This window comes from Grammomys surdaster, unplaced genomic scaffold (assembly GCF_004785775.1).
Source record: "Grammomys surdaster isolate TR1022 unplaced genomic scaffold, NIH_TR_1.0 262, whole genome shotgun sequence".
NCBI lineage: Eukaryota > Metazoa > Chordata > Mammalia > Rodentia > Muridae > Grammomys > Grammomys surdaster.
In genome coordinates, this window is record NW_021604703.1 from 2,675,929 (window position 1) to 2,696,144 (window position 20,216).

The 20,216-nt window shown below is 41.7% G+C and overlaps 1 protein-coding gene across 1 annotated transcript in view; it reads left to right on the plus strand.

Moving 5' to 3' along the window:
• Positions 1-1,288: 1,288 nt before the first annotated feature.
• The window catches only part of Rad50 (RAD50 double strand break repair protein), a 54,391-nt gene continuing 35,463 nt past the window's right edge, over positions 1,289-20,216 (plus strand). Inside the window, exons 1-10 of the mRNA XM_028775891.1 lie at positions 1,289-1,588; positions 2,427-2,510; positions 6,448-6,599; positions 9,590-9,775; positions 10,488-10,692; positions 14,354-14,482; positions 14,697-14,862; positions 16,774-16,967; positions 17,355-17,561; positions 18,867-19,049. Of these exons, the coding sequence (XP_028631724.1) occupies positions 1,460-1,588; positions 2,427-2,510; positions 6,448-6,599; positions 9,590-9,775; positions 10,488-10,692; positions 14,354-14,482; positions 14,697-14,862; positions 16,774-16,967; positions 17,355-17,561; positions 18,867-19,049 (1,635 nt within the window). The 5' untranslated portion in view covers positions 1,289-1,459. The remainder of the gene's footprint in view (positions 1,589-2,426; positions 2,511-6,447; positions 6,600-9,589; positions 9,776-10,487; positions 10,693-14,353; positions 14,483-14,696; positions 14,863-16,773; positions 16,968-17,354; positions 17,562-18,866; positions 19,050-20,216) is intronic.

A 20,216-nucleotide genomic window follows, 5' to 3' on the forward strand; every position in this document is an offset into this window, starting at 1 on the left:
TTTCTTGTCAGCATGTCTACTGATGACCTTGTTCAGGTCTTGGTTAGGCAGCCATATTGCTAAGGTATCATGGGTGAAATTTCCTTGTCATTTCTAGGAGACACAACCTCAAAGGTTTTCTGGACTTCTGGTTCTTCCAATCTTTTCGTCCCCCCTTCTGACATGTTCTGTGAGCTTTAGGTTCAGGAGTTCTGCTTTAGATCTATGATCAGGGCCGGGCACTCTGGGCTAGGTTTTTATTTTTGTATGAGACAGGATCTCACTGTTAGTCCACGCTTACAGTGAAAGTCGATCCTCCTGTCTCAGTCACTCACGTAAGTGCTGGAATTACAGGCTTGAGCCTCCACAGCCAGCCCTTTTCCTACCTGATTCCTACTTGTGACCATGTTCCTACTTATGAGAACTCTGTCTTGGAACAGCATCTGGTTTTCGGTCTACAGTATCAGTTCCCAAACTTTTGGTCTTAAACTCCTTTTGCACTTTTAAATATTGCTGAGGGTGGAGGCATGTGTATATTACTAATAGCACAGTGCCAAAACTTAAAAAAAAAAAAAAACTCCTATACACACACACTTTATTTTGCCTGCATGTATGTGCAGTATGTCTATGCCTGGTACTCAAGGAGGTCAGAAGAGGGTGTCAGATCACCTGGAACTGGAATTACAGATGGTTGGGGGCCACCATGTGGGTGGGTGCTGGGAATTGAACCCCGGTCCTCTGCAAGAACAAGTACTCTTAACCGCCGAGCCACCTCTCCAGCTCACAAAGCCATTAGCTCTGCAAGGATCTCAGCACAAGCCTATGTAAGCATTAACTAGCTCTACTGTACAGTAGATGTCATTAACAAACCACTTACTGGGTCTGCAAATGCACCGCAACCCACCCTTTCTTGCAGTCCAGGGATCCAAATGTGGACAGTAAAGTTTAGTCTTCCCTACTTATTCTTTTCAAACGGGCTAGGAGGCTGTGTAATAGCGACACTCGGACGACTGAGGCACAAGAACTGCAAGTTCGAGCCTACAGAGCTAGAGCGGATCTCAAAACACCAAAGCAAACAGTGACAGCTGGTAGCTGCTGCCCCGCTAAACCTTTAAGAAACAGCAGCAGGTCGACCGGCTCGTGTACCTTAGGAACCCTACTTCCCGGCATGCCACGGGCGTGCGAGAGGCGTGGACAAGTACGCGCCCGCCCCCACGTGACCCCAGGTCAAGCGAGGCGGGAATCTGCGAGCTTGCGGTTGCTGGCGAGCTTGGCTTTTCCTGGGTGTGCAGTGCTGAACCTGCGCCTCCCGGGAAACAGAAGCCCGCGGGACCGGAAGTGCTCTCGCCGCCGGAGCTCCCGCTCGCAGCTCGCGTTCGGACCTTTCGTGTCCTCTCGCAGCGTCCCTTCCCGGCTTGCCCAGCTTCCGCCTCGAGGTTAAATTCGTCCCTGGCACTGAGATAAGAAACGTGGTGCAAATATGTCCCGGATCGAAAAGATGAGCATTCTGGGCGTGCGAAGTTTTGGGATAGAGGATAAAGATAAGCAGATTATCTCTTTCTTCAGCCCCCTCACAATTTTGGTTGGACCCAATGGGGCGGGGAAGACGGTAAGTCCTGAGGCGAGAGCCCCAGAATGTGTCTAGGGCGTCGCCTTGTGTGGTGCGTGGGTCTCGGGGACCTCAGAGCCGGCCCGGCCCAGCCTCTCGGGTGTCGGAAGCCCACGCTCCGCTCTAGTTAACTACTTCCCGGGGAAAGCCGTCTGCGCCCCGCTTCCCGGCCCCGCCCCCTTGTTCCGGAAGCATAGCAGTCACTCGCCACCTGTTCCCAACTGGACCTTCCCCCCCTAAAAAAAAAAAAGGGTTTTAAATATGAGAAACAGGTAACCTAGAGTTGCAAAACATGTTTACTGGTAAAACATAACAAATGGAAAAGATGGCTTATTGTGAACATGAAGCTGATGGAGTAACACTGGGAAATTTTGTTACTTCTGAAAATTTGAGCTGTGCGTTGTGACACACTCCTTTAATCCTAGAATGGTAGAGGCATGCCCATTTCTGGCCACTCTGGTCTACATAATGAGTTGCCAGGTAGCCAGAAATACCAAGTTGGGTGTTGAATGCCAGGAGGTGGACCTTTAATGGACCATGTAGAAATGTTACTTGACATTGTACCAGGTACGTTCTTAGTCTGGAAGGAAGACATAATAAAGTGCTTATACTCACTAGCTGCATATATATGTATTTCTTTTGCTATTATTTTATATATTTATTTTGGACATAGCATTCCACATAGCTTAGGCTGACCTGGAACTTCTGATCTTCTTATCGTCCACCTTCTAAGTGATAGAATTGTAGGCCTGCACCTCCACACCTGGCTGTGAATTAATATTTGTCATAAACTGCTGTGGTTCTCATAACTAAATAACACAACTTTCTATTTCTTTAGACCATCATTGAATGCCTAAAGTATATTTGTACTGGAGATTTCCCTCCTGGAACCAAAGGAAATACATTTGTTCATGATCCCAAGGTAATGGTATCTGTCAAGTTTTGTATTTTAAGAATTAAATTTTTATAATTCTAAAAGTACTAGTTGCTTATTGTAGAGGACCTAAGAGTGGAAGTATGCAGAGAAGAAGGTCACCTACGTCGAAGCACCCAGTGATAGCCATTGTTGGTATTTTTATTTATTTTTCTATGGACTGTTTTACCCAGCAGAGCTCATAGTCCTATCTAATGATACATTTCAGGGTTTTTCCCACTGAGTGTTGTCATACAGTATGAGGTTATTAAAACACAGTAGGGCTGACAAGTGCCGGTAGACACACTTGCTATGCAAGCCAGGGTTCAAACTTGTAAAGGTAGAAGGGGAGAATTGACTTCACAGGTTGTTCTCTGACCTTGTGCTTGTGCGCAGACACACACACACACAAATAATAATAATAATAATAATAATAATAATGAAGTTTTAAAAAGGGCAAAAACTACTATAATGAATTCTTAATCTTGGTGTATGGGATATTTCAATCTTTAGACTTTAAAATTTAGCTGAAGTCTTTTTAGTTGAAATTTGTGGTGCTATATAAATATCATTTTTAGTTGCAGTATTATTTGCAGTTAGATTGCTTTTAGTTTTTCACTACAGTCTACCATGGCGAAAATCTTTGGGAAGCATTGCTTGGATTGTGATGTTTTTACTTCTAGTGTGTATGCAGCACATTAAGTTTGCCTTATCGGGTTCTCGTGTTGTTTATTGATATGCAACAAGAATGTGAATCTTTGTAGTGTCACTAGATCCCAGTAAGGTATGTGTTAGTTGTTAAATTCTTTCTGTGCTTGTAAAACTATGTCTTTGTGTATCTATAATTACACTTACACATTTATATTTTAGTGTATCAGAATTTTATTTATTATACAAATTAAGTAGGTGATATGCTGTGTATCTGTTAATACATACACACTCTTGGTGCTTTTAGTTTCTGTTAATATTTCGTTGAGTTTTTGTCCTGTGGGGTTATTGTTATTTGCTGTAATACAGAGTCTCACTGTATAGTCTTGACTGACCCGAGACTAGCTATGTGAACCAGGCTGACCTGAATTTAACAGAGATTGACTTGCTTCTGCCTCCAGCCCTAGTTTATTTAACCAGCCACCTATAAGTTATTTAAGTAGCATCATTAAATGTGACTTTAAACTTTTATGTAAGCTTGGTATGCTGCCACCTGCCTGTAATCCAGCACTCGAGAAATAAGAGGCAGGAAGATCGGGAGATCAGAGCCAGACTGGGCTACATGTGACCCTGTCTCAAACGAACAAAGCCAACTTGTCATATTTTTGACAAGATGACACAACCCTAGACATACCTGAGAATGAGGGAACATCAATTGAGGAATTGCCTCCATCAGAATGGCCTTATGAGGCTGTCTGTGGGGCATTTTCTTGATTGCTGATTGATATGGGTGGGCCCAGCCCCTTGCAGGTACCTTAGGCAGGTAGGTCTGAGCTGTGTAAGATAGGTAACTAAGCAAGCCAGGGCAAACAGCCAGTAAGCAGCACTCCTTCATGGTCTCTGCTTTAGTTCCAGTCTCCACATTCCTGCCCTGGTTTCCTGAGATGAAAGAAACTAACTTATAAGCCAGATAAACCTGTTCCTCCCGAAACTGTTTTTGGTCAGTGTTTTAGCAATAAAACCTAACTAGTACACAAATCAAACCTCAAAAAATGCTTAATGTAACTTTAAACTTTCCTGTGACTAAAGATAATGCTGGAATTATAAAACTAATTACGAATTTCATCTTGAAAATAGTCATACTGCTTAGTATATCACTGGACCCCCTCCATAAAATGACTGCTTCATATGGTCTCGTTCCTAAGCCTATGAGCTACTCTGTTCAGTTAATGTTCTTGGTGTGTACTTTATTGAAAAATAAATCCGGGCAGTGGTGGTGCATGCCTTTAATCCCAGCACTTGGGAGGCAGAGGCAGGCGGATTTCTGAGTTTGAGGCCAGCCTGGTCTACAGAGTGAGTTCCAGGACAGCCAGGACTACACAGAGAAACCCTGTCTTGAAAAACCAAAAAAAAAAAAAAAAGAAAAATAAGAAGACTCGGATGACGTTCAGTTTTTAATAATAAAGTCTACCAAACTAGTCTACACATGTGTGCATAGTGTATGCTGTCTTGAGCATAAGTTAGGAGTAGTTCCCTACACTCATATCCTGTCCTTGCTTTCAGGCCTGGTTCTATCTCTGGAACTTGAGTTAAGTTATAGATACTATAAGCCACATTTTTTTTACCATGCCCAAATCTGTGGATTGGTCTTAATTGATTTCTTTATCTTACCCCATTTCCAATTCACAAGCCAGCCTTTGCTACCCCTTAAAATGGATCCAGGATTTGTCCTGTCCACTCTCTGCCACTGCTTTGGTGCCACCACCAGCTGTAACCTGAGCAATCAGTGCTCCTCTAAGTTGTTTTTTTTTTTGTTTTATTTATTTATTTATTTATTTATTTATTTATTTATTTTTGTTTTTTTCTGAACTCTTGAAGTGTTTTCCAGACCAGCCAGGACTACATAGAGAGACCCAGTCTCAAAAACAACCACAATTTTTTTTTCCGCATAGCAAGCAACCCCTCTAAGTATTCATTCAAGGGGAAGATAGTTGTTTGAAGTCTGGGGAAGACTCCGTTCAGTGTTAGTAGGGTGCAGAGTCCCTGAAACGAAAACATGCTGAGTATGTCAAGGACTCAGGGGAGTAAGTAGTGAAGGGAGAACTAGAAAGCCCAGTCAAAGTTAGAAGCTGTTAGGTTTTGTGGGGCCTCGGATGCCAGCAAGTGTGTTCCTGCTGATGTGTATCCTCCACCAGCTGCTAATCCAAAAAGACAGATTTTGAGCAGAGAAAACACACCATCTGAGTTATGTTTTAAGGAATCAGTCTTGCTGACAGAAGACTGACTGTAAGTGGCAAAGATGGGGTGCAGAGACCGAGAGGCTTGCAATAAACTGGTGAGATGTATTGGTGGCATCGGTAAAGTAGTAGAAACGGTGATACTCAGATCTGGGATTGACCTGAGGGCAGAGCCAGCGGGTGAGCTGATGCTCTGCGTGAGGACAGAAGCTGGAGCATGGACTGCCTTCAGGGAACAAGTCCTTGAACAAGTCACTGAGATCATTTTGCCTTTCATTGTCATAGGGGAACTCAAAAAGGAAATTTGGGTGGATCTGGTTTAAATATGTAAGTTTGGGGTATTCTGTAGAAAAAGTAAATGTTCAGTTGATAAAAATAAATATTTGTACCATTGAGAGGTTGGAGTTAAGAAAATTAGGAATTACTGATAGACACATAGTTTAGTACAGTTACTGTTTAAAACCTCAGGGGATCCGATAGGAAATGAATAAAAGAGAGGGGCTTCTAGGCCTGAGGCTAGCATACTGGAGCTAATGTGTTTACACATCAGGAAGAGCAGCATGCCATCAGTTTCGATATGTTAAGTGATAGGGCGTTTGGGTATTTGTAGCCATTCTCTGCCCTGGACAAAACCAGCTTCAGTGATCAAAAAAAACTATCTTTTTTTTTTAAATGTTTTTTTTTCTCTTTTTTTTTTGTAACTAAGAGGGCAATAGCTAGAGAGGTTTTCTTGGTAAGGGAGGGTTTTGTTAGATATTGTTACTAGTGCTTATGAAAGTGGGATATATTACAGTGTAACAATGTGTACAGACAATGAGATTGATTGGCTAGAGGGGCACTGAACATTGAACAAAGAAGGCTGCTAAAACTGCATGATTTTCAAAAAAACAGTTAAGCTGTATACTTCCTCTATTTTGAAAAATGTATAAAAATGGCTCATTTTGAATGAGATCTTTAGTGGCTTCCCCCTCCTTTTTGGATAAGCAAGGTTGTCGGTGCTCTTTCTTTCATGATAAAAACGTGCCGATGCTGTGTTGATGGTGTTCTTTGTCCCATCAAAGGTTGCTCAAGAAACAGATGTGCGAGCCCAGATCCGCCTGCAGTTCCGAGACGTGAATGGAGAGGTGGTGGCAGTGCAGAGGTCTATGCTTTGCAGTCAGAAAAGTAAAAAAACCGAGTTCAAAACCCTAGAAGGAGTCATCACTAGAACAAGGTAGGTGCTCACCTTGGACTTGGAGAGGTGCTTGTATTGGTCTTCTGGGCCTGGAAGCCTTTCTGTAACTGTTGCTTTATTTTAGAGGAGTGTATTAATTTTCTTTCCATTGAATTGTGTTTTTCTTTTTGATACAGTCTTTTTTTTTCTTTTTGAGACAAGGGCTCATACTTTTTAGCTCAGACTGGCTTGGAACTCACTGTGTAGCCCAGGCTGGCCTCAAACTCATAGAAATGCTCCTACCTCAGCCTCCTGAGTCCTGGGGTTACAGGGATATAGCTTCACATCTGACCTCAGACTTACGTACGTTTGTTCTTTGTTTGTTTGTTTGAGACAGGGTTTCTCTGCGTATCCCTGGTTGTCCTGGAACTCACTCTGTGGACCAGACTGGCTTCAAACTCCGAAATCCACCTGCCTCTGTCTCCCAAGTGCAGGGATTAAAGATGTGCACCACTTTATTTTTCAGGAGTAATTTTATATTCTCAGTGTAATTGAGAGCTTGTTTGGAGGTTCTAAGCAGAGAAGTACAGCAACTCATACACTGTTGACCAGTCCTCCTCTATTCAGGGAGGCTTGCCCTCTTCAACTGAGTGCAGCTTTGGGAGGGACGCACATGGAGCAGTCGGGGAGGAAGGGGACACCCTCCTAGTCAGCCAGGTCAGCTGAATCAATCCTGGTGATCAGTGGGGTGACAAGTGTCACACCAGACTGTTCTCACTTCCTCCCAGTGTAACTGAGTACAGAGTAGAGCTCCCGTCTCCTCCATGCTTTACATGCACAGTCTTCTTACCCACTATCAACATTTAGGTTTTTATACTATTTATCTTGAAATAAAATGATTTTTTTTTTACATTTATATATTTAGTGTGTATGGATGTTGTGCCTGTATGTCTGTATGTGCAGCAGGTAGAAGATTCCCCTGGAGCTGGAGTTGCAATGGTTGCCACCATGTCGGTGCTGGGATCCAACTCAGGACCTCTGCACGAACAAATGCTCTAAACCACTGAGCTGTCTCTGCATCCCAGATGCAGAGTGCTCATGTTAAAGACTGAGTGATAGTATTCCATTGCCTTGATGTCTTTTGTGAATAGTTGCTGTAATTGAGAGTGCACAACTACTCGAGTATAGGTTGGATAGATGCTAGTTCCACACAGAGAAGGGTGAGGTGAGAAATGAACAAGTAGAGAAAAGTAATCGTAATCATTTTTTTTTTACTATTATCAGTGTGTTAGAGTCAGATGTTGTAGCTGGATATGCCTCTGTGTGTGTGTATCGAGGTAGTTATGTCCTACCTTGTAATGGGTATAAATTTTGGAGGTAAGCTTTATCAGAAAGAATGCCAAAAGTTTGCTTTATATATTTGGGGGGCTTTTTGTTTTATTTTGTTTTTTGAGATAAGGATCTTGTGTAGTCTAGGTTGGTCCCAAACTTGCTGTGTATCCAGAGATGACTTGAACTCCTGATCTTCCTGCTTCCACTTCCCAAGAAGACCTTATAGGCATGCACCACTACAGCTAGCAAACTTTGTGACAGCCTAAGCTGGCCTCATACTCAAAACAGTCCACCTGCATCAGCCTCCCTAATGCTAGGATTACAAGTGTGAGCCACCACACCAGGCACCTACTTGGAATTTTAAATATATTAGTTTGAAATAGTCATACACAATTGTACTGATTGTCAGTAGCAGATGGGGAAAGGTGAATGAAATACATGTAATGTGGGTTAGAAAGTGGGTTTCATCACTTCTCATCCTTTTGTCTAAGATCAAGTGTAGAAAATTGGGGCTAGAGAGACGACTCTGGTTAAGAGTGCTTGCATTCTCCAGAGGATCCAAATTAGGTTCTCAGTTCATCAAGCTACTCAGAATCCCCTTAATTCCAGCTGCAGGGGATCTGATACCATCTTTTGGCAGCCACAGTTCCTCCACTCCGGCTGCTTTAAATGAATTATTTAACGGCCCAAATGTGAGGGTTAGGAAGATACTTGTCAAACAAGCGTGAGGATCCAAGTTTGATTCTCAGGACCCATGTAAAGGTCAGATGAGGTCATGTGTGGCTGTAATTCCAGCTCTGGGGAAACAAGACAGGAAAATCTTGGGATTCGCAGTCAGCTGAATCAATGAACTCCAGACTTAGTAGAGAGTGCATGTCTAAAAAAAGGTGGGAATTGAGAAAGACACCTTGGATTACCCTCTGGCCCCCACACGGATGTGTACACATTACACACACAAGCACATAGACCAGAAAACATTCTACTATGTTTTTATGTTTTTCAGAATTCTTGCTTTCTTTCTTGAACTACCTGTTTTGCATAACCACCTCATCAGTGAACTTTTTGACCATGGAAGGATTCCCCCCTCCCTGCCCGTGTGCATATGGCCAGAGTTCAGCTTTGGCTTTGGGTATGGTTCTTGAGGAGCCATTCACCTTGCTTTTTGAGACATAGTCATTTATTGGAGCTTACCAATTCAGCGAGACTGATGTCCTGTGAGTCCCAGGAGTCTTCTCGTCTCTGCCTCTTCAGCTCTGAGATTACAAGTACATGCTACCTGAGCCTTCTTCATGGGTGCTGAGGATTAACTCCAGTCGTCATGCTAGGTGGCAAACACTTCACCAGTCAGTCTGCCTTTCTAGCACCTAGAGTTTTCTTAGCGTGAGGAGGCTATTTAATGAGCCATGTAAAGGGCAGTTTTGTTTTTTATAGAAGAATAACATGGGCTGAGTATGTGGCTCAATTGGTAGAGTGCTTGCCTAGTATACAGTCTTCAGTGTGAGCCCGGGCATGTCATAGACTGGGTGGTGGCAGAGCCTTGTAATCCTAGCACTTAGGAATTGAGGACAGGATAATCAGAAGTTCAAGATTGTTCTTGGCTACATAGTGAGTTTGAGGTGAGTCTCAGATAAGACCTTGAAAAATCTGAAAGACTGAACAACATAGTAGGAACCTCTGAAGGTCGTTTCACTAATAGCCTTGATTCTCACTTTCTGTAGGCATGGTGAAAAAGTCAGTCTCAGCTCCAAATGTGCAGAAATCGACCGAGAAATGATAAGTTGTCTTGGGGTTTCCAAGTCTGTGCTAAACAATGTTATTTTCTGTCACCAAGAAGACTCCAACTGGCCTTTAAGTGAAGGGAAGGCTCTGAAGCAAAAGTTCGATGAGATTTTTTCAGCAACAAGGTTTGTAAGTGTGGGTGCTGTACCTGTGAGGTTAGTCTTGTTTTATTTTGTGAGGCTGTGCTTGAGCCAGGTCCTCGTGCCCAGAACCTGTGCTACACCATGCATTAGTTACACTCCCAGTCTGGGCCGTGTGTTTCTGTCGGTTTTATCGGCCAGGCTGCCCTCAAACTTCTGTGTTCACCCAGCATCTGGAAGTTTATTTTATTTTTATTTTATTTTTCCTTTTCCCTTCTGCCTCTTACTATGGCCCCACTTGCTTCTCAGCCCAGAGATTTTTATTTATTTATTGTATGTAAGTACACTGTAGCTGTCTTCAGACACCCCATAAGAAGGCATCAGATCTCATTACAGATGGTTGTGAGCCACCATGTGGTTGCTAGGATTTGAACTCAGGACGTCTGGAAGAACAGTCAGTGCTCTTGACTGCTGAGCCATCTCTCCAGCCCTTGATGTTATTTTATAAGAAAATAAATTAAAAAGCAAAGAGGGTCAGCACTCACTACTCCACTAAGTGGCAACCATTAGGCATATAGCCTTTCAGTTTTCTTATGGTGAAAGTTTATCCGAGGGAAAAAAATGTAATTTTATTTCACTTAGTTCTGATGTTATAAACATTTTCTAAGTCATTAACTCTAAATGTAATATTAATGTTTGCATGATATTCTACTGTAATTTACTTAGAAATTTTACTTTTTTTTTCATATCTTCAAAGGTACATTAAAGCTCTAGATACCCTTCGACAGGTACGTCAGACACAAGGTCAGAAAGTAAAAGAGTGTCAAACAGAATTGAAATATCTGAAGCAAAATAAGGAGAAAGCTTGTGAGATTCGAGATCAGATTACTAGTAAGGAAGCCCAATTAGCATCTTCACAGGAAATTGTCAAGTCCTATGAGAAGGAACTTGAGCCATTGAAGGTAATTGGTTTTTTTTTTTTAGCGGGCAAATTAAAACTGTATGTTTATGATATGTACTATGATTTAATGTAAGAGTTTGCTGTAGGGATGGATAAAGCCAGCTAATTAACATTTTCGTTATGTCATAGCTTTTTGTGTGGTAAGAGTACTTACAATCTATTTTCTCAGCAATTTATTAGTACATAACTACTAGTTACTGATATTATTTACCATGGTGTGCAATAGCTGTTATCTAGCATACTAAGAAGAAAGCCCCTCCCTCACTGTTGTATCATTTATCCCTAAAATACTTACTTATTTGTTTGTTTGTTTGGTTGGTTGGTTTTTTAAGCCTTGACTGTCCTGGAATTCACTGTGTAGACCAGGATGGCCTGGAACTCAGGGATCCACATGTCTCTGCCTCCCAAGTGCTGGGATTAAAGGTGTGTGCCACCATTTCTCAGCCTAACGTACCTTTTAAAAAACATTTATTTTTACTTTGTGTATGTCAGTGTTTTGCCTGTGTGTATGACTGTGCACCATGAGCATGCAGTGCCTGTGAAAGCCACAAGAGGGCGTCTGATTCCCTAGAACTGGTGTTACAGACACTGTGAGTCACTATGAGTGAAGCTACTCTTAACCACTAAGCCATGTCTCCATCCTCATAAAATACCTTATTTCTATATGAACTTTGAGAGCATGTATATTTCTTTAAAATTATGAGATACTAAGTTTTGACTGAAGTCTTAGGTCTGCATTAGATGGTCAGTCTTATTTATTATTTATTTTGGCATTTCGATACAGGCTCTTTCTGTATAGTCTTGGCTGTTCTGGAACTTGCTCTGTAGACCAGGCTGGCCTTTACAGGCCTCTATGCTCTGACTCAGTGCTAGGCTTAAAGGTGCGAGCCACCACCAAGCCCAGCTTAGACAGTCGGTCTTTACATTACCCGGAGAGGTTGGATTTGAGTAAGTGGTTGGCACAGGTCCTAACTGCTGAACCCTGCCATAGCTAGACCTGATGTTATAGTTGTTTTTCTTTTTTCAAAATTTCATATTGATAGGTCTTTGTAGAGAATTTTTATAATTTTAAGGGTGTTCTTGACATTGTACAGAATTTGGAATTCATCTATATATATGTGAATTGGTATATTTTTCTAAGCTCTGTGTCGTCATTGTTTTAACTAGCTTACAAATTAGCAGGTTTTTAAAAGGCATTTTCATGCATTCTTGACTTGGGTTGTTTCTTCTTCCTACTTCTGGGTTTTCTATATTTATCTCTGAGGCAGGATCTTAGCCATTTGCCCAGGCTGACCTTAGAATCCTAGTCTAGGATCAAGGGATCCTCGTCTACATTCTTTCAGAGCCTGAAGAAGGGCCAGCAGCTGAGCCTGTGGTTTATAAGAAAGTCTTCAGGAAGAGTGTTCAGTAGCATTTACCCAGTGCTTCCTGTGTTGGATATCCATGTTTCAGTCTGCAAGCTCAAGGAGGTTCAGCATTCCAGTCTTACCCCCAGTCTTGTTTGGTCCATTCTTATTTCTTTGAGTCTTTGAGATGAGCTTTCACTTGTCACCCACAATAATTGTAATTCTCTTGCTCCCCTTCTGAGCCCAGGGATTACAGGTGTGTACTACCACACCAGCCTGGTCTATGCAGCTTTGTCCAAGTTGGTTAAGTCTTCTGACTGTGCTGCTTAGTTTGTGGTCTTATAGTCAGAGAGAACTTAGAGTAGCACCTGCTACTGTCTGGAACACAGTAGGCTTTTATCAGTGATTTGACCATTGTTATCTGTAAGGTTACTTTGCTCAAATCTCTTTCATTTAGCTAACATTAAACACTTCTGAGGATATAGGAGGAAACAAAGTAAAGGAAGTTCCTGTTTGTATGGTGGTTATGTACCCATTAGTGTATAGAACATGAGACATTACTAGTATAATTTATTTTTTCCTTTATTTTTATGTGTGTGGGTATTTTGCCTATGTGCGTACTGTTAACCACATGCATGCCTGGTGCACTTGGTGAAGAGAGGCAGAAATATTGAGAATTCGGGATTGTCTTTGGCTACATAATGAGTTTAAAGTCAGTGTAGGCTACATGAGATCCTGTGTCCTGTGTCCTGTGTCAACTAGAACTAGAAGAAGTTAGGGCAGGGGCTGTAGCTCAGTGTTGGAAGCTTCCCTATTATGTACAAAGCCCGAGGACCAAGCCTCAGCATTGAATCGTCATCATTGTTGGATTAATGTGTGTCCAGCATCTGCCCCACCACGAGGCTCGGGCCACTGCTCAGAGATGCAGTACTCTCTCCATGCAGGCCGCCAGGCTGGTGTCAGGCTATGTGAAGCCAAGGGACCCTGCTCCAGGGGTGGGGGAGTGCAATCTGAAATCTCCAGAAACTGCCGAGGTTGGCTGGGATTCCCCAGGCCAAAAGGTGGCCGGGACCAGCTGGTTCTCAGACTCTTGGGCTTTCAGGTGCTGCTTGGGGGGTGGGGGGAGTTGAGAATGAAGTAGAGGCCACTAGCCCATGGTGGAAGGGGGAGAAAGGGAGAGAATCTCTGGCTGTGTCCCACGGGGATGAGAGTTCTTGATTGGGGTGGCTCCCTTGGCTTGCTTGGGTTGGTGGTCACCATGGCTAGGAACGCAGAGAGGTCTTCTGCAGGAGATTAGACAGTGGCTCTATAGGTGAAAACCTTCCCCATTGTTCCCCACAGTGGATCCTGATGAATCGTTCATGGTTCAAAGATGTTTATTGTTATGGCGGAAAGTAGATGAGAAACTGTACACCCCCCCCACCCCCACCCCCATTTTCTTAGGGTGGGCCTGAGGTTAAATACCTTTTGCAGGGAGGAGGGTCTGCGAAGGAATGCTTAATTGGCTTCGCTCCTCTGGGCTTTAGGTACCTCATTAATAGGGAGATCTGTCAGACTCCCTGGCCTGTAGTCACACCCTCTACCTGTGGAGGGGCTAGTAAGGTTTGTCCTATGTGACTAAAGTACTCAAATCTATGGAGGGCTGTGGCCTCCGGTCAGGAACCTGAGTCTGGGAATGTGGCAAATGCCTACAGTCCTTGCAGGGGACCCTGTGGGGTCACCTGCTGGGTCACTGGGGTTTCAAACCTAGCTCAACCAGAAATCAGGCTACCTTTCATGGTCTTACACATCATCATTGTTATTAAAAAATAAACTAGCCATTTAAGAATTTTGTTCTTAAAATTAGCTTTGTTTCACAACCTGTCTTAAAGGCTCAGGAGTTAAGAGGGCTCACTGTTCTTGTGGAAGACCCAAGTTCAATTCCAACAGACAGCTCACAATTGCTTTTGACTCTAGTTTCAGGAGATCTAGCATAAACACATACACATGTATAATAATAAATCACCTCTTGGTCTTCTAAGATCAAGTGTAGAATCTGTTCTTATCAATTTAGCATAAAAATTAAAATGTGGTATTTCACACCATAGCTGTCAATGCCTTCTGAACAAATGACTTGTGTAAGAGTTGTTGAAAGCAAGATATGTGCTTTATGGTGTCCTGAGTATGCTACATAGTGTTTCTAGTGACTCTTCACAGGCTAGTATTAGCATTAAATGGTGGTGTCTTGTTAAATGATCTGTGTATAACTTATGTCCCTTCGTCAGTGATGTAAGTCAGAATGGATTCCATTCATGTAGAATATACCTTTACTTTCAGAATCGCCTGAAAGAAATTGAACACAACCTCTCTAAAATAATGAGACTTGATAATGAAATTAAAGCCTTGGATAGCCGAAAGAAACAAATGGAGAAAGATAACAGTGAATTAGAACAGAAAATGGAAAAGGTTTGTGGTGATAAATTTTGTTCTGTTTGAAAATTCAGGGATTATCATAGTGAATTGCATTTAAACCCTTTTATTTCCACATTTTTGGGGAAAGTAAACCTGAATCTTGACGTTCGTGGTACCTCTATTAGAATGGATATTGAACAAAGTTTCCATTGTGTTGGGGTGGTTGTCATATTAATACACTAGAGCTGTCTGTTTTGGTTTGACACAGGTTTTTCAAGGGACTGATGAGCAACTAAATGACTTGTATCACAATCACCAGAGAACAGTCAGGGAAAAAGAAAGGCGCTTGGTAGACTGTCAGCGTGAACTGGAGAAGCTGAATAAAGAGGCGCGCCTCCTCAACCAGGAAAGGGCAGAGCTGCTTGTGGAGCAGGGTGAGATACAGACCTTACTTGGCCTTTCCCTTCTAGAACATACATTTTCTGCATGAATGAAGAATCGCCACAGAGTTAACGTTGAGAGCATCCAGTCTCAGTGTCAGGAGCCATCATAGGACAAGCTAATAACTAGCAGGTGATCTTCCTGAGATGACCACCTTAGATTAAAATCTACGACAGAACTCTGGTAGGCAAGGCCCAGGAAAAAATTATTTTAGGAAAGATTCTTGTTATTAATATGCTTTTCCTTTTATTATTACATATGTAGCTGTCACTAGGTATTAGCCCACCCTTTTGAGCAGATCTCTGCAGATCTATGAAGATGTATTGTCTTGTAGTGATGTTATGTAGACAAATAGATTACTTCTTAATTATTAATGATGATCCTATAAGAATTCCTAAAATTATATCAGTATTTATTAAGCTCTTTTATAGTGGGACTGCTGTTAGGTCCTTTTCTGATAGTCAAAACTGCAATATAGAATTCTGCCAGTCTCCCATGTGTCAACAGTTAATTGCTTCTGACAGTAAGCAGACTTTATGCTACTCAGAGCACATTCCAAGAGGTTCTAAGACCATTAACCAAAGGTCCCTTGGACAGTTGTAAGGGTCTTCCTGCCGTTTTTCTGTGGAATTCTTAGGTGGATATAATCCTCAGTGCCAGCAGGAGGCAGGTCATCACCCTCACTTGCACCAGCAAAGGGCTCGAAAGAGGGAAGGTGCTGGATAGCGGACGTATGATAGGATTCCTCTCCCTTGGTGGAAGAAGCCTGCGGAAGGCGGCTGAGGGAGAAGGCCAGCGGGTGTGTGTGTGTGTGGTGGGGGGGAACGGATCATTGGGAAGTGAGGGGGCTCGAGGTGGGGGAGGCAGCTGAGTCCTCGGCAGTGGCTCAGTGACTGGGGTCTAAATTCACTTTTCAAAGTGTCCCTTTTTCTTCCTGCAACTTCAGCTAGCAGGCTGAAAGAGCAGCACAGTTCTGCTAGGAATAGCTACATTACTTAGCGCCCCACCCCACCTCCATTAGGCTACAGGTGTCAATCAATCACCTAAGCCAGCAGCTTTTAACCCTCAGAAAGAGCCAGAAAGTGTTTAGGACTTTTTAGAAGCTATCATCAGCATTCAGTGTAGTTAGGAAGCTAGAATGTCCAGAGACCATCAGTCTTTAAAGCCACACCAGAGTCCTTCTCTGTGTCTTATTTCAACCGTCTCCAGGCCAGGAGGCTTCTGGCAGGGCTGTATAGTGTGCTTCCATTTTAATGATATTCTGAAATGTCAAAGTTGAGGACCTCGTGAACAAATTCACGGTTGCTAGGGGGAGTGGATAGGAGGAGGGACAGGAGGAAGATGGGCACGCTTATGGTTATAGAACAAGAAGATTCGTATGGCGTTGCAACCGTTTACTATCTACACTGCTATTTGGATGTATGAGATAGCATGGGGTAAAATTATAGAGAACCTGAGGTTGGAGAGATGCTCAGTGGTTAGGAACACTTTGTGTGCTCACAGAAAACTTGAGTTGGTTCCCAGTACCTACACTAAGTGGCTTACAGTCGCCTGTGACTGCAGTTTCAAGGATGTAATGCCATTTTTTCTCCACAGGCACTCACTGACGTATGGCACAGACTCATACAGAAACATATACATACACTTAAACAACAAAATTAAATGTTAAAAAAGCTATATGAAAGTTAACGCATATACACAAATGAGTGCAGGTAACACTGGGGAATTTGGATAGGCCTGATGGATTATACAATGTTAGTATACCAGTTTAGACTATATGACAGTTTTACACAGTGTTCATTAGAGGATACTGAGCAGAGGATATAAAGATTACACTGTTAGTTTTTACAACTGCCTATCAATCTACTGTTACCACAACTTTTTTTTTTTTTTTTTTAAATAAGGTCGTCTACAACTACAGGCAGATCGTCATCAAGAACATATCCGAGCTAGAGATTCATTAATTCAGTCTTTAGCAACACATCTTGAATTGGATGGTTTTGAGCGTGGACCATTCAGTGAAAGACAGATTAAAAATTTTCATGAACTTGTGAAAGAAAGACAGGAAAGAGAAGCTAAAACCGCCAGCCAGCTCTTGGTAAATATCTTGAAACCCAGGTTTGCTGTCTTTTGTGTCAGATTCACTAAGCGATCCTATAAACTTTTAAAGTAAACCCAATTTTGTTGCATTTTTAGGTGAGTTTTAGGCTATTAAGTAGAAAAAAACTTTTAGAAATATCTTTTTTTAATCCATAAGGATAAAATAGAAGCATAGCATAGGTCTATGGTTTAATTTTAAGTAAAATTAATTTTTGAGGATAATTACAAAAAAGTTTGTTCAGTTACTAATTGTCACCTCTGGGTGATGCTTTTCACAGTTTTAGAAATGATTTCCTGTATTCTATTCATTGTATGTTTTACTGTAAAAGGAAGTTTCCTCAGTTGCTTAATGACAGACTCACTCATGTGCATTGCTGACATTTAGAGCGACCTTACAGACAAAGAAGCTCTGAAGCAGAGGCAGATTGATGAGCTGAGGGACAAGAAGAGCGGGCTGGGGAGGATGGTCGAGCTGAAGACAGAGATCCTCACCAAGAAGCAGAGCGAGCTGAGGCACGTGAGGAACGAGCTGCAGCAGCTGGAGGGCTCGTCGGACAGGATTCTGGAGCTGGACCAGGAGCTCACGAAAGCTGTAAGCTGCCCACGTACCGAGTGGCCACTGAGCAGTCTCACATCTAAGGCCCATCGCTCACCCTGAGACTATAGCACTTCAGTTAGTAATCCCACATAAAGTGAGCTTATTTAAATACCTTGATTATCAGCTCTTGGATTCTAGAAATTGGTGGGTTAAAATTAGAATCACCTAGAAAATTAAAAAAAACAAACAAACAAACCTGTGCTCAGACTTTCATCTTTAGTCTTCTTTGTGTAGCTCACAGATGTGTGTCCCAAACACAGCCACCTGAGGTGATTGTCACAAGCACCTTGGTCTCTGACCCAAGTTAAAAGGCAAATACTCTTCCAATCAGTCTCCACACAGTGAGGTTTTTATGTGACTAACTTGTCACCACGTTTCCTGTGGTAAACAAACTCTGCTGGCCATTTTCTTCAAGAGGTTTCCATTTTCCTCCTCTCTTCTGTCTTCTCACATCTCCGTTCCTCTTCAAAGTAAGCATCCTAATGCATGGGACACCCCTGTCCCCCTCCGTGCCGTAGGGAAACTGACGTTTGTTTGTAACTGTTCACTGCAGTGTACGTTTTCTTCAGTTCACAGTTTATCATAGTGTTGTCATGATAGGGAAGTGCCAGTGAGGGACCACATCACACCGTGGTTTCTGCATGCCAAGGAATAGAGTGAATTACATGGGAACTTAATAAATACCTAAGTGGGGGGAGTAAGAGTTTTTAATCCATCTACATAGATACATTTTCTCCTAAATTTTTTCTTTTTCTTTATTTTTAAAGATTTATTTTTATTTATGCATATATGTACATGTGTCTGTGTGGTTACATACAAGGGAGTCCAAGTACTGGAAAAAGACAAAGGCAGTTGTGAGCTGCCTGACCTGGGTGCTGGGAATTGAACTTGGGTCCTCTGGAAAAGCAGTGTGTGCTCTTAATCACTAAGCCACCTCTCTCGCCTCTCCTTATTTTTTTCTAATTTTTATTTCTCCTTTCTGTTTGACCTTTCAATGTTTATTTACTATTTCTCTATCATTACAGCATAGTACAGTAACCTGAATAAGATTTTTCCCAAAGCATATGTAAATTATATTTTTCTCTTTTGGATATGAGCAGAAAGTAGTATTTTGTTTCTCTTAGGAATAATTTTTGGTTTTAGTGGTAAAAATGAGGGCTTACTAAAAAAAAAAAAAAGATGATATATTCTTCAAACAGTAGAAAGAGCTGCTTCAAAGCTAGCAATAATTACACTTTGTCATTATTTTAATTCTGGCACAAAGTGTATAAATGTACATTTGTTTTAATTATTGATTAGGAACGTGAACTAAGCAAGGCTGAGAAAAATAGCAGCATAGAAACCCTAAAAGCAGAGGTAATAAGCCTCCAGAATGAGAAAGCCGACCTGGACAGGAGCTTGCGGAAGCTGGACCAGGAGATGGAGCAGTTAAACCATCATACAACAACCCGCACGCAGATGGAGATGCTCACCAAAGACAAAGTATGAGTTTCTTTCTTTGGTATCTGTACTGATTGGTATTTAAAATAGTTTATCTTCCATTGTTAGTCAGTAGACTGAAGTATTGATTGGTATTGGCTTTGTATTAAGAAGTTACAACAACTTAGTATTAAAAATATGCTTATAAAATAGACTTTTAACTTACAACCTTTTTTTTTCTTTTTAACTGTTGTTACTGTTTTTGAAATGGGCTGTAGCCCTGTTGCCCATGCTGGCCTCCGACTCTGTGGACCCAAATGATTCTCCTGTCTCAGCTTCCTAACTGGAAATATCGCCATATACCATTGCACCTGAAAAAAGCTATGTTTTAATAACTAAAAAAACTAAATAACTAAAAAAAACCTAAATAAATAACTTTTGCTATTATATATTATATATTCTAGTTTTTTTTTAATAACTAAAAAAAAAACTAGTAATACTAACACAAAACATAGTTCAAGACAGGTTTTCTTCATATGGTGCTGGCTATCCTGGAACTCTCATTGTAGACCAAGCTGGCCTTGAACCCACTGAGATCTGCCTGCCTCTACATCTCAAGTATTAGGGTTAGACATGTGTACCACCCTGCTCAGTTGTTGGTAATTTTTAACATATGGAGGTTTTATGATATTAAATTGGTCACTCTGTCTTAAAAAGACCATCCTGGGACATGGGGGATGTCTTGAAGGTAAAGATACTTGTTGCCAACCTGAGTTTAATCCCTGGAGTTCACATGATAGAAGGAAAGAGCTGACTCCAAAGTTGTCTTCTGACCCACTTGTGTGTACCATGCTTGGAGTATACACACACAAATGGCTTTTCATTTTTTTAAAGGCAGTTCTGCAAGCCTTTACAAATTTTATATTTTTTGCCTGAATTTGTATACTTCTTATTTTTAAATCGGGAACTTTAGGCAGTCCAGAGTTTATTTATTCAATCAATTAATTAATTTTTAAAGTTCTACTTATTATTTAGTGTGTGTGTTTATGAGTACACACTTGGCTTTTTAATCATTTGTAGGTGGTATACTCTCTTAATCCCATCATTTAGGAGGAAGAGACAGAGGAATCTCTGTGAGTTCCCGAACAGCCTACTCTGTATAGCAAATTCCAGGCCAGTCAGGACTACTGAGTGAGACTCTTTCTCAAAAACCTTAGAGAGAGGGGGGGA